This window comes from Chiloscyllium plagiosum, chromosome 13 (genome assembly GCF_004010195.1).
Source record: "Chiloscyllium plagiosum isolate BGI_BamShark_2017 chromosome 13, ASM401019v2, whole genome shotgun sequence".
Classification (NCBI taxonomy): domain Eukaryota; kingdom Metazoa; phylum Chordata; class Chondrichthyes; order Orectolobiformes; family Hemiscylliidae; genus Chiloscyllium; species Chiloscyllium plagiosum.
The window spans coordinates 45,832,261-45,844,455 of NC_057722.1; the positions used below are offsets into that span (position 1 = coordinate 45,832,261).

The 12,195-nt window shown below is 39.9% G+C and overlaps 1 protein-coding gene across 1 annotated transcript in view; it reads right to left on the reverse strand.

The window, feature by feature from the left end:
* The window catches only part of LOC122556380 (arf-GAP with coiled-coil, ANK repeat and PH domain-containing protein 2-like), a 183,251-nt gene that overhangs the window by 44,265 nt on the left and 126,791 nt on the right, over positions 1-12,195 (reverse strand). The window contains exon 10 of the mRNA XM_043703013.1: positions 3,759-3,770. Coding sequence (XP_043558948.1) covers positions 3,759-3,770 — 12 coding nt within the window. The remainder of the gene's footprint in view (positions 1-3,758; positions 3,771-12,195) is intronic.

Sequence of the window (12,195 nt, forward strand, 5' to 3'; positions counted from 1 at the left end):
AAACTCATCATCTCATTTAGTTCTAACCATTACTTCATTACTATTTCACAAGATCCCTTGATGCTCTCGAAACATAATGCATTTCATCAATCATTAAGAACTTTTAGAGTAATACCAATGGCCCAATGTACATTGCTTAAAGTGCTAGCATACTTTGTTTTAAATAATGCAGCGTTTCCTCCAGAAAGCAGGCAAGGTCAAGCAAGATTGGAATTTATAGTTAAGGTTAGTAATGATATATCCGCCCTTGAACTAATTAGTCTCTGTTTCTACAGTTCCTTACCAATTCAGGGTAGAACATTCTGTATTAGACTATACCAGATATCAAAACATACAAACTTAAGTGGCCTCAAATCATAGAATAAGACTTGGCATGAATGAATGATCACCAATAAACATTAATTTTGTTTCGCTCTTCAAAGGATGCTCTTGACCTTCACAGTGTTTCCAGAATTTTGGTTTTTTTCCCCTCTCTCTTTAAAAGATTTAGGACCACAGCCATGTAAAATGATTCACTGTAATCCAGGACTGAAAATGTTCTTAAAAAGCATGTAATGTTTTATCATGGAAAGGTCGATTCATTTTAAAAGATGACTGAATAGAAGGTGCTCACTAACCTGAAGTTTACATATTCAGATATTAAACAACTATTGTTATTTATACCATTTCATTAAACAAATAAATCAATTACTGTATATTAAATGTAAACGTGAGAAGCAATAGTATAATATATTCAAGAGAAACTTAGTCATATATATTTGTATCACAAACTACAGTTTTACTCATTGTATTCTATTAAGGTAAATTACACCTAGTCTCAGTAGAGTCAATGCCTTTCAATTGAGAAAACTAAGAACCTGGTGACACTCCCAATGCATAACCACTAGACAGTAGTTCCCAATTGAATAAACATTCAATTTAAGGTGTTAAAAAATTACAGAATTTTGTACAGCAGGAGGTTTTGGGGAATAAAACTTATGCTTAACAATATTATAGAAAATGAATAAGTAATCAAATATAATACCACCATAAGGAGGAGTTGTGGTCATTTAATACTCTAAATACCCTACAAAATGCAATTACTGAAATTCTGTGGATTTGCCGAATTCTTGAAAGACACTTACTGAAACTGCTCATTCATATATAAACACATTTCATAAAAGCAACTTACCATATATAATATGTAACGGAACCTGAAGAATCTCATTGCAACCGTTCCTTACAATGGGCAAAAATCTATATTCCAGTGAAACACAGCAAGTTTTCTTGCAGAGTTGATAAATTCAAAATCAACACAAACTGTCAATCTATAGCTCAGAATACATTCTCGACATTGACTAACAATACTTTCGTAAACTCAGTCACTTTTGTTGTAATTTGGGCTATATTTTTTCCTTTGACTTATTGATAAATAACTAGATATTTGTGCAATGAGATAAGATTCTTCCATTCATGTTTGCCTCAATGCATTCACCAGTCAGATCTAGAGTTTCGGATCACAAACAAAAGCAGTCAGCTGATGTTGAACAGCTGATGCAATCGTGAACAAATTGAGTTGCTAATGAACCGATGCCTTATAAAGTAATTTCATTTGTTATTTAAACATTCGAGAGTCTTATTGTCTAAAATATCTCAAAGAAAAGCACAGGTTTGATGCTTAAATTAATAAAACTATATGGTCATATGCTAGATATGCTTCATTCACAGGAAATATTTAAAGCATTCAGATAAATTGAATGAAAATTGTGTCACTCTCATGTTACATTTACATTGCCAGGAAAACCACATTATGTAGCAGTAACTACCGGAGTCCTTAGATTTACATTGAAACCTTTAATTTGTAAGAAAATGTTCACTGCTTCACAGGAACCTTGTGGAGCAACCTTGGACAGCAAACCACATAAGGCAATACCAAGGCAGATTTCCAGAAGCTTGGTCAGAGAGAGATAGATTTTTAAGGAAGGGAGAGATAGAAAAGTATACTGTTTCAGGATGGAATTCCAGAACTTAGGGCCTTAGGGGCTGAAGGTTTGCGTGCCATGGTACAGCAAGTAAAATCGGATGCTCAAAGGGTCAGAATTAGTTGAGTGCACTATCTTACAAGGTTAATGGGATTGCTGGAAATTAGAGCTAAGAAGGGGTAAGTTCACAGAAGGATTCACTAGCAATAACAACTGTGCCATGCACTTCCATCTCATTCAATCTGTCCCTTTGTCTCATTCCAAAGAAAAACAGCCCATAATAGGATGTAAAGAGCCAGGAAGGATGGTGGGGTGACTGAAATCAGCTGTTCACTCCCAACAAGGAAGGGGTCTTGACTCTGACTGTCAAGTGGCCACCTGATACAGACTGCCATTGACTTGACTGAAGGGTGTTTCCCCTTTATGTGATTGAGCACTACACCCTTGGACTTAGAGGCACATAGCCATTTGATTGAAGCACATGTAATATGTTTGCCCGTCAGCTGCTAACATGAACGAAGTGCAACACAGACATAATATGGTTCCAAACAGCAACATGTCCACCCCTTAACTGACGATTGCTGACAATCACAATGAGCTGCTTAACTTTGTGCATCTGTTGCAAGGCAATACACGGCAATGAAAAAATGCTGCAAGCATCCAAACAGATGAGAGGCCAGTGAACACTATGAGCAAGGGTGCAGAGCAGAGATGCAGTCTGGTCCAGTGAGCTGGTTCCAAACAGTGTCCTTGCTTCAGCACTGCAATGAGGGGTCCTGGTGTACTCCAGATTGCAGCACTGAAATGCAGAAGCATATTTTGAGTGGTTCAGAGATATGCCATGATGGTGCAGAGATGAACACTGGGTACGTACAGCCACTAGTCATGGCACATACAGAGACACTGATGCCAGCTGTCCAAGATGGAAGTCCAGAGGAGAAAGTGGCAAGCTTGAGTTGCCAGGTAACTGTTCTGATTTTCAGGTTGAGTTTCTATTCACCACATGGTAGAATAGGAACCTGTATATTAATGAGGCTTGATTCAGTGTTAATGAAGGTGATAACTTACAATAATTGCCATTAATAAGCACCTCACCACTCCCTAGCGAGAATCTCAACTCGACACCCAGAACACTGTTAGAAAATGCATCTTGTTATGCCACAGATCAAGACCAGCCTCATTGGACTTATGCCATTCTGTCAGATATCTCATCATAACCCACATCATTCAGGGCTCCTTGTTTATTGCATATTGTTCATCAATACTGTTTCTCTATACTTTCGAATAAAAAAACCTAACAAATAATTCAGCATCATGCATCAAAAAATACAATTACTGGCAGTTATCTTTGAAGAATGCACATTTTAGTGACTATAGTTTAAAAACTCAGTAAAATTCTGCTGCATGTCAGGGAAGAGTTCCATGATTTGGGATGAGGTTAGAGTGTACATTTGTTCCTAATATGATAAAAAAAAACTTGTAAATTTTTGGACTTTTGCAAATGACTACTTGTGTATGTACACTATTTGTATTCAAGATAAATATTTATATGCACTGAAAAGTCAAGTCTAAGGCCAGGGCCCAGGCCAATAACATTTATTGCAAGAACATCATATCTAAACTAAAGACAAAATAGTGAATACATATTTGTAGTCAAACAGACTAAAGCCAAAACAGTAGTAGGAGTTTAGCAAAAGATTTAAAGTTAATGGTAAGATCAGTAATTTTACTATTACTTCTCCAGTTGCCACGAGATAACGTATACTAATGGTGATACATAAGTGTACTATAACTTACCTGAAGTGCAGCCTATGACCAGCATTTAAGGAAAAGATGGAAGAAAGAACACACATTACTGACTATTGTGCAAGTAAAAGTTTACAGAAAATGGACAGATTGAATTGCATCGTATTCGACACACATTATATGCAATGGAAGGAAGTTGGAGGCAGTATAATGGCAAAGTACTAGTTAAGAATGCAGATGAGGTTCCAAACGAGGAAACTATTATGCAACAAAGGAAAAACAAACATTCTTTGTAAAAAGCAACAATTTTGTAAGGCAAGTCTAAGACCCATTCTAAGTACCCTTCATATCCCGGTCATGACTTTCCAACAGAAGGGATACCTCTGCAAATGACTCATTGTGTACACACACCTATTTGGCATTCAAGATAAATGTTTAATGTACTGAGACATCAAGGTCCAAAGCCACAGCCAAAGCCAAGGTCAATAACATTTATTGCAAGAACATCAAATCTAAACTGAAGACAAAGTAGTGACTGCAAATGTGTATTCAATCAGACTAAAGCCACAAAGACTTCACCTGAACCATGCTGGGCCCAGAGTCCTAGCAAATTGCATAACTAGGGCTGGAGACCAGGCATTAAACTAAATTGGCGAGGGGGGGGGGGGGAGAAGGTGGGAGGGTTCAATTATAAGGGAAATTAGAAAATCTGAAGTAAAAGGAAGAAGTAAGACTGCAGAACTCAAGAGGTTATTAAAATCTCCATTTACCTGTGTAAGTGTAAATATACAGTAGCCCTAGCTGCAACAAGGATGTAGACATAGTATTTAAACTAGGAATTTCCAGATTTGGAGCATAAAAATTTACAATGGTTCTTGCAAGTGGTCAAGATCATTTATCTCAAGGGGGTTGAAATGTAAAAGCAGCAATGTGTTACTGAGACTTTATAAAGCTCTGGTTAGGCCCTATTGAGAATACTGTGTCCAGTTCTGGGCCCCACATCTCAGGAAGGATATACTGGAGCATGTCCAGCAGAGATTCACACAGATGATCCCTGGAATGGTAGGCCTAACATACAATGAAAGGCTGAGGATCCTGGGATTGTATTCATTAGAGTTTAGAAGGTCGAGAGGAGTTCTAATAGAAACTTACAAGATAACACATGGCTTAGAAACGTCAGACACTGGGAATTTGTTTCTATCAGGCATGGATACTAGGACTGTGGGCACAGCCTTAGAATTCGAGGGGGTCAATTTAAAACAAAAATGAGGAGACATTTCTTCAGTCAGAGTGTGGTGGGCCTGTGGAATTCATTGTCACGGAGCGCAGTGGAGGCCGGGACGTTAAATGTCTTCAAGGCAGAGATTGATAAATTCTTCAACTCGCAAGGAATTAAGAGATACGGGGAGATTGTGGATAAGTGGCTTCGAAATGCTCATCAGCCATGATTGAATGACAGAGTGGACTCAATGGGCCGAATGGCCTTACTTCCACTCCTATGTCTTATGGTCTTAAGATCAGGGTTGACTATGAAGTCAATAGTTAGGTTCAATCATATTATCATGCCTACATAATCAGATGACAGCAGTGACTACAATAAAGGATACTCAAACACCCTTAATAATGAGATGTAGTTTCTGAATTAGAAGCTATATGGTTGGAAGTGAGAAACAGGAAAATATACCTTCTTGTATATTTATTATAGACCTCCAAACAGTGGGGAGAAACTAGAAGAGAACATTTGCAGGAAATCTGAAGGACAATATTATGGTTAATGGTTGATTTGCCTTTGTGCGCAAAGTTTTAAATTGGGATTTGGATATCCTTTGTTGGTATCATAGAATATTAAAGACAGTTTCTAGATTTACTTTTTGCTGTAAATATGGCTCCCTTTTGAAGCTTGATGTTACTGGATTGTTTGTTTTAATGAAAACTGCAGGAAGAAGATTGAGTACAAAATGTGGAGATGTCATTAGTGATGTTTCACCACTAACTAAGCAGCTCACCTGCATACAACTGGTCTATACTGAGGTAGCTTGCTAATGGTACATTGCACACCAAAAAAACAGTCGAAGCAGAGCAATGTAAACAGTAACTTCCTCTAGAAGGACACAGAGCTGGTGTGTCATTGGAGTGCTGTTCAAGTGGACAGTAAACACCAACAAGGATGAACTGGATTACAGAACCTACTTTTGTGTTGTACTTTCTGTGTATGGAATACAGGTGAGGGCAGCCCAGCTGGTCTTGGCTGTGATTCTTGAGGTGATCAAATAATCAATATATAAAACTTATGGTTTGTGGGTGAATAATGGTGATTGGATGAAGTTTTAACAGGAGACCCATGACAAGTTTGTGGTACTCCAGTATATCAATGTGAAGAAATGACCAAGAAGAGAGGTTTATAAAATCATGGATAGGTCTTTTCCCTGGGGTGGGGGAGTCCAGAACTAGAGGGCATAGCTTTAAGGTGAGAGGGAAAGATATAAAAAGAGACCTGAGGGGCAACTATTTCATGCAGAGGGTGGTGCGTGTATGGAATGAGCTGCTGGAGGAAGTGGTAGAGGTTGGTACAATTGCAACATTTAAAGGGAATCTGGATGGGTTTATGAATAGGAAGGGTTTAGAGGATATGAGCCAAGTGCTGGCAAGTGGGACTAGATTTGGTTGGGACATCTGGTCGGCATGACCGAGTTGGTCTGTTTCCATGCTGTACATCTCTATGACTCTATGATAAATATAACTGATAGTTGGCGATTTCAATTACCCGAGGGTAGACTGGGAAAAAGATACAGCGTGGATCATAGCAGGGAAGAAATTCTGACAAACGTGTGCAGGAGAACTTTCTGGAACAGTACACAAGCCACGAGCTAATTGGCACAGGGTCAGTAAGATTTACCAGGTAAATGTGTGGCTCAAAGATTGGTGTGGGAGACATGGGTTTGAATTCATGGGATGTTGGCACCAGTACTGGGGAAGGGACTTGTTCCAAAGGGATAGTCTTCACCCAAACCACGTGGGGACCAGAGTCCTAGCAAATTGCATAATGAGGGCTGTAGACAGGGCATTAAACTAAATGGGGGTGGGGGGGGGGGGGGGGGTGTTCAGTTATAGGGGAAATGAGAAAACCAGAATTAAAAGGAAGAGGTAAGAGGTAAAAGTGCAGAACTCAGAAGAGGTCATTAAAATCTGCAGCAGAGACACAAATAGAACAGCGTATGGAAAGGGTTAGCAAGCAACCTTCATCAAGAACACTGGACAAACAAATGACACTGAGAAGAAGGACAGTTATTACAGGACTGAATGCACACAGTATAAGGAATAAGGTGAATGAGCTTGAGGTGCAGATCAAAATTGACAACTATGACATGGTGGACATCACGGAGACGTGGTTGCAAGGAGATCAGGATTTGGAGCCGAATATTCAAGGACATACATCCTAACAAAAGACAGGCAGGTGGGAAGAGGGATGGGGTTGCCTTTTTACTAAGAAATGGAAATTGAATCAATGGTAAAAAACAAAGTAGGGTCAGATGGTGTAGAATCTGTGGGGGTAGAATTGAGGAACCACAAAAAGCACAAATAAACCCCAGTTGTAATTATGTACAGGACTCCACACACTATTCAGGGGCGTAACATACACCAGGAGATAGAAAAGACACATAAGAAAGGGGAAGTTAGTGATCAAGGGGAAGTTAGTGATCATGGGGAATTTCAATATGCAGGTGGACTGGGAAAACAAGATTGGTAGTGGATTGCAAGAAAAGGAATTTGTGGAATGTCTACAAGATGGCTTTTTGGTGCAGCTTGTGATGGAGCCCACTAGGGAACAGGTAATAATGGATTTAGTGCTGTGCAATGAGGCAGACTTGATAAGTGAGCGTAAGGTGAAGCAACCCCCAAGGAGGCAGTGATCACAACTGAATTTACTCTGCAATTTGAGAGGGAGAAGATAGAATCAGAGATAACAATATTACAGCTGTATAAAGGCAACTACAGAGGTATGAGGGAAGAGCTGGGTAGAATTGACTGGGAGGGAGAGCTAGCAGGCAAGGCAGCAGAACAGCAATGGCAGGAGTTTCTAGGAGTAATTCAGAAGATACAGCAGAGATTCATCCTGAGGGAAAGGAAGCATGGTACAGGGAGGATGAGGCAACCATGGCTGACTATGAAAGTCAGGAATAACTTAAAAGCAAAAGAGAAAGCATATAATGTGGCAAAGGGCATTGGGAAACCAGAGGATTGGGAAGCTTACAAAGACCAGAGGGCAACAAAAAAGAATTATGGAGGGAGAAGATTAAATGAGGGTAGGTTAGCCAGTAATATAAAAGGAAGACTAAGAATTTCTTTAGATATCTAAAGAGGAAAAGAGAGACAAAAGCGGACACTGGGCCGCTGGAAAATAATACTGCAGAGATAATAGTGGGGAACAAGGAAATGACTGAGGAACTGAATAATTACTTTGCATCAGTCTTCAGGATGGAAAATATGAGTAATATCCCAAATATTCGAGAGAGTGAGGCGACAGAGCTGAGTATGATGCCCATCCCCAAGGAGAAGGTGCTAGAAAAACTGGAGGTGGATAAATCACCTTGATAGATTTCTAAAGGCGATAGCTGAATAGATAGTGGAGAAGTTTATGGTGATCTTTCAGGAATCACTAGAATAAGGGAGGGTCCCAGAGGACTGGAAAAATCGCTAACATGACACCTGTTTTAAAAGGAAGTATGGCAAAAAGAGGGAAAATTACAGACCGATTAGCCTAACCTTGTCCGTGGATAAGACTGTGGAATCCATTGTGAAGGATGAGAATTCTGAATACTTGGAAGTGTCTAGTAAAATAGGGCAAAGTCAGCATGGCGGGGGAGATCATGCCTGACAGACTTGCAAGAATTCTTTGAGGAAGTAAATCAGCAGGTTAGACCAAGAGGAGCCAATGGATGTCACCTACCTGGACTTCAAGGCAGTCTTTGACAAGCTGCTGCACAGGTGGCTACTGAATAAGATGAGGGCTCATTGTTTTAGAGCCAAGATGCTAGCATGGTTAGAAGCTTGCAGAAAGCAGAGAGCAGGTATAAAAGAGTCCTTCTTAGGATGGCGTTCTGGAAGGCTCAGTGTTGGGATCACAACTTTTTATTTTATACATGAACGATACAGATGAAGGAATGGAGGGTATTCTGCAGATGATACAAAGATAGGAAGAGGGACAAGTAGCACTGAGGCAGCGGGGAGGCTGCAGAAGGATTTGGACAGGTTAGGAGCGCGGAAAAAGAAGTGGCAGACAGAATACAACATGGGAAAATGTGAGGTCATGCACATCTGTAGTAAGAATAGAGGCATGGACTATTTTCTACATGGGGAGAAAATTCATAAGTCCGAAGTGCAAAGAGACTTGGGAGTTCTAGTCCAGGACTGTCAAGGTAAACTTGCAGGTTGAGTCACTATTTAGGAAGACAAATGCAATGATGGCATTTATTTTGAGAGGACTTTAATATAAAAGCAGAGATGTACTTCTGAGGCTCTAAAAGGCTCTGGTGAGACATTTGGAGTATTGTGTGCAGTTTTGGGTCCCATATCTCAGGAAGGATGTACTGGTCCTGCAGCATGTTCAGAGGAGGTTCACAAGAATGATCCCAGAAATGAAAAGCTTAACATACGAAAAACATTTGATGACTCTTGGCTTATACTCGATGGAGTTAAGAAGAATGAAGGGAGGGATCTAATTGAAATATACAAAATACTGAATGGCCTGGACAAAGTAGATGTGGGGAAGATGTTTCCATTGGTAGGAGAAACTAGGACCTGAAGGCACAGCCTGAGAGTAAAGGGAAGACCTTTTAGAACAGAGATAAGGAGAAACTTCTTCAGCCAGAGAGAGTGGGGAATCTATGGAACTCAGTGCCACAGAAGGCTGTAGAGGCCAGGTCATAGTGTACATTTAAGACTGGAGATAGATAGGTTCTTGAGTATCAAGGGGATCAAGGGTTACGGGGAGAATGGGGTTGATAAATGCATCAGCCATGATTGAATGATGGAACAGGCTCGATGGGCTAAATGTCCTAACTTCTGCTCCTATGTCTTAAAGTACATTTCCAGTCCTACCAGGGAGGGAGCTGTGCTGGATCTGGGGATGAGGCAAGCCAAATGAAGAAAATCAGAGTGGGGGTGCATTTAGGAAGTAGCAATCACAGTACATTAAGGTTCAATATTAAATTGGAAAAAGGATACAATTCAGTAAAAGAAATATGATCCCTGACTGGAAAAGGGCAGATTCTGGGGATCTAAAAGTTAACCTAGAACTGATTGATTGAGAGTGCAATTTGGTGGATAAAACAGATGAAAAAATTGGACACTTTCAAAAGAAGGATGAAGAAGGTCAAAGCTAGCCATGAAAAACAAATAGGGATACAGCTTAAGTATTCTGGGTGACTAAGGATATTAATGAGGAAAGAAGAAAAAGAATGCAGACTATGCATATTGGGATAATAACAGCAATAAGAATCAGGACAATTATCTCAAATGCAGGAGAGGGGCTTAGGTTGGAATAAGGAAGGATAAGAGGAAACATGAGGAAAGGATGGCAGGTTGCACCAAAACAAATAGTAAAATGTTCTAACATATTAATAGCAAAAGATCTATGAAGGATAGAGTGGAGCCTATGAGGAACAAGCAGGATAAGCAAATGGTATGGCAGGGGAGTACTTTGCTTCTGCCTTTACCCAATTCGAAAATGGTGACAATGGCCAGATTGAAAATGTACATGTTGAGCAACTGAGAAGTATAGTGATAGATAAAGAGATGTTTAAAAAGGCTGCCAGCATTCCAGGTCGAGAAGTTGCCAGCCTGGATGGGATGTTTCCTAGATTGCACAGCTACTGACAGAAATTCTTCAGGCCTCTCGGAACACAAGACTAATCCTGGGGAACTGGAAGTTTGCAAATATGATGCCATTGCTTAAGAAACGGGACAAAGGATAACCAAGGAAACCACAGACCTGTCAGAATGACATCAATAGATTGAGCACATCATACAGGATAAGATAAATATACACAGAAGAAAATAAGTTAATACGAGACGTTAAACATGGATTGGTGAAGATCAAGTCATGTTTGACAAATTTAATTGAGTCCTTTGACGGTGACACAAGCAGTGAAGGAGGGTAGTGCTATGACTATTTGGACTTTCAGAAAACATTTGATAATAGAGCCACATGGCAGATTGTTTGCAAATTACAGATGTTCGAGATCAATGGGTCTTTGGCAGCATGGATTAGAAGTTGGCTAAAAGCGAAGATACAGAATAGATATAGGGACATTTCGTAAGCTGGAGTAGAGTTGAAAGTGGTGTTCCCCAGAGATCGGAATTGGGACCCCTGCTTCTTCCTGATTTATATGAACAATTTGGAGATAGATATTGAGAGCAAAATCGCTACAATTGTAGATGATAAAGCCTATGGAGAATAACGAATTGTGAGGATGATGCTTTAACGACTTGAGATGGACATTGACAAAATTGACTAAATTGACTGGCAGATGAATTTCAACACAGAAGAGAAACATAACATAACGTACTGCATGTTGATAGAAGAAACATGGGAAAACAATACAGTTTCAATAGTGGGAGTACAGGAGCAGACAGACTTTGGAGTTCACGTGCATAATTCTATGCAGATGGCCAGCTAAATTGAAACAGCTGTTAAGGCGGCTTATAGAATGCTTATAAATAGAAGTATAAACTATAAAAGCAAGAAGTGATGCAAGACCTCCACAAATCATTGGTCAGACCACATTTAAAGTAGCCTGTTCAGTTCTGGACACCTTATTTAAGAATGGATGTTAATGCCCTGGAAACAGTGCAAAAGAAATAAAAATAATATCAGAAGTGAGGGATTTTAGATTCAAGAAAAGATTAGAAAAATTGGGCTTAATCTCCTCGGGACTGCTGGTGCTGGAGATCAGAATTGAAAAGTGTGGCGCTGGAAAAGCACACAGCAGGTCAGACAGTATCTGAGGAGCAGGAGAGTTGATATTTCAGGGATAAGCCCTTCCTGCTGAAAGGTTTATGCCCAAAACTGCTCCTCAGATGCTGCCTGGCCTGCTGTGCTTTGCCAGCGCCACACTTCAACTCTTATTCTCCTTGAAGCAGAACAGATCAAGAGGTGATCTTATTGAGGTATTTAAAATTATGAACAATTTTTACAGGTTAAAGGAAGATATTCTGTTCCCATGTTTTGATATGTCAGAAACTAGGGAGTCACTGTTTCAAGATTTTCAGCAAGAGTGAAAAGTGAGATAGAGAAATTTCTTTACCTGGAGAGTTGTTAGGATTTGGAATGTGCTGCCAGAGAGTGGTGGAGGTGGACTCCATATGACGTTCCAAAAGAGAGCTGATTATGTGTTTTAAAGTGACGAATTTAGTGGGTTACGGAGAGAGAACTGGAGAATGGAACCAGCTGACTAACTCTTTCTGGAGCAGGTGCAGACATGTTAGG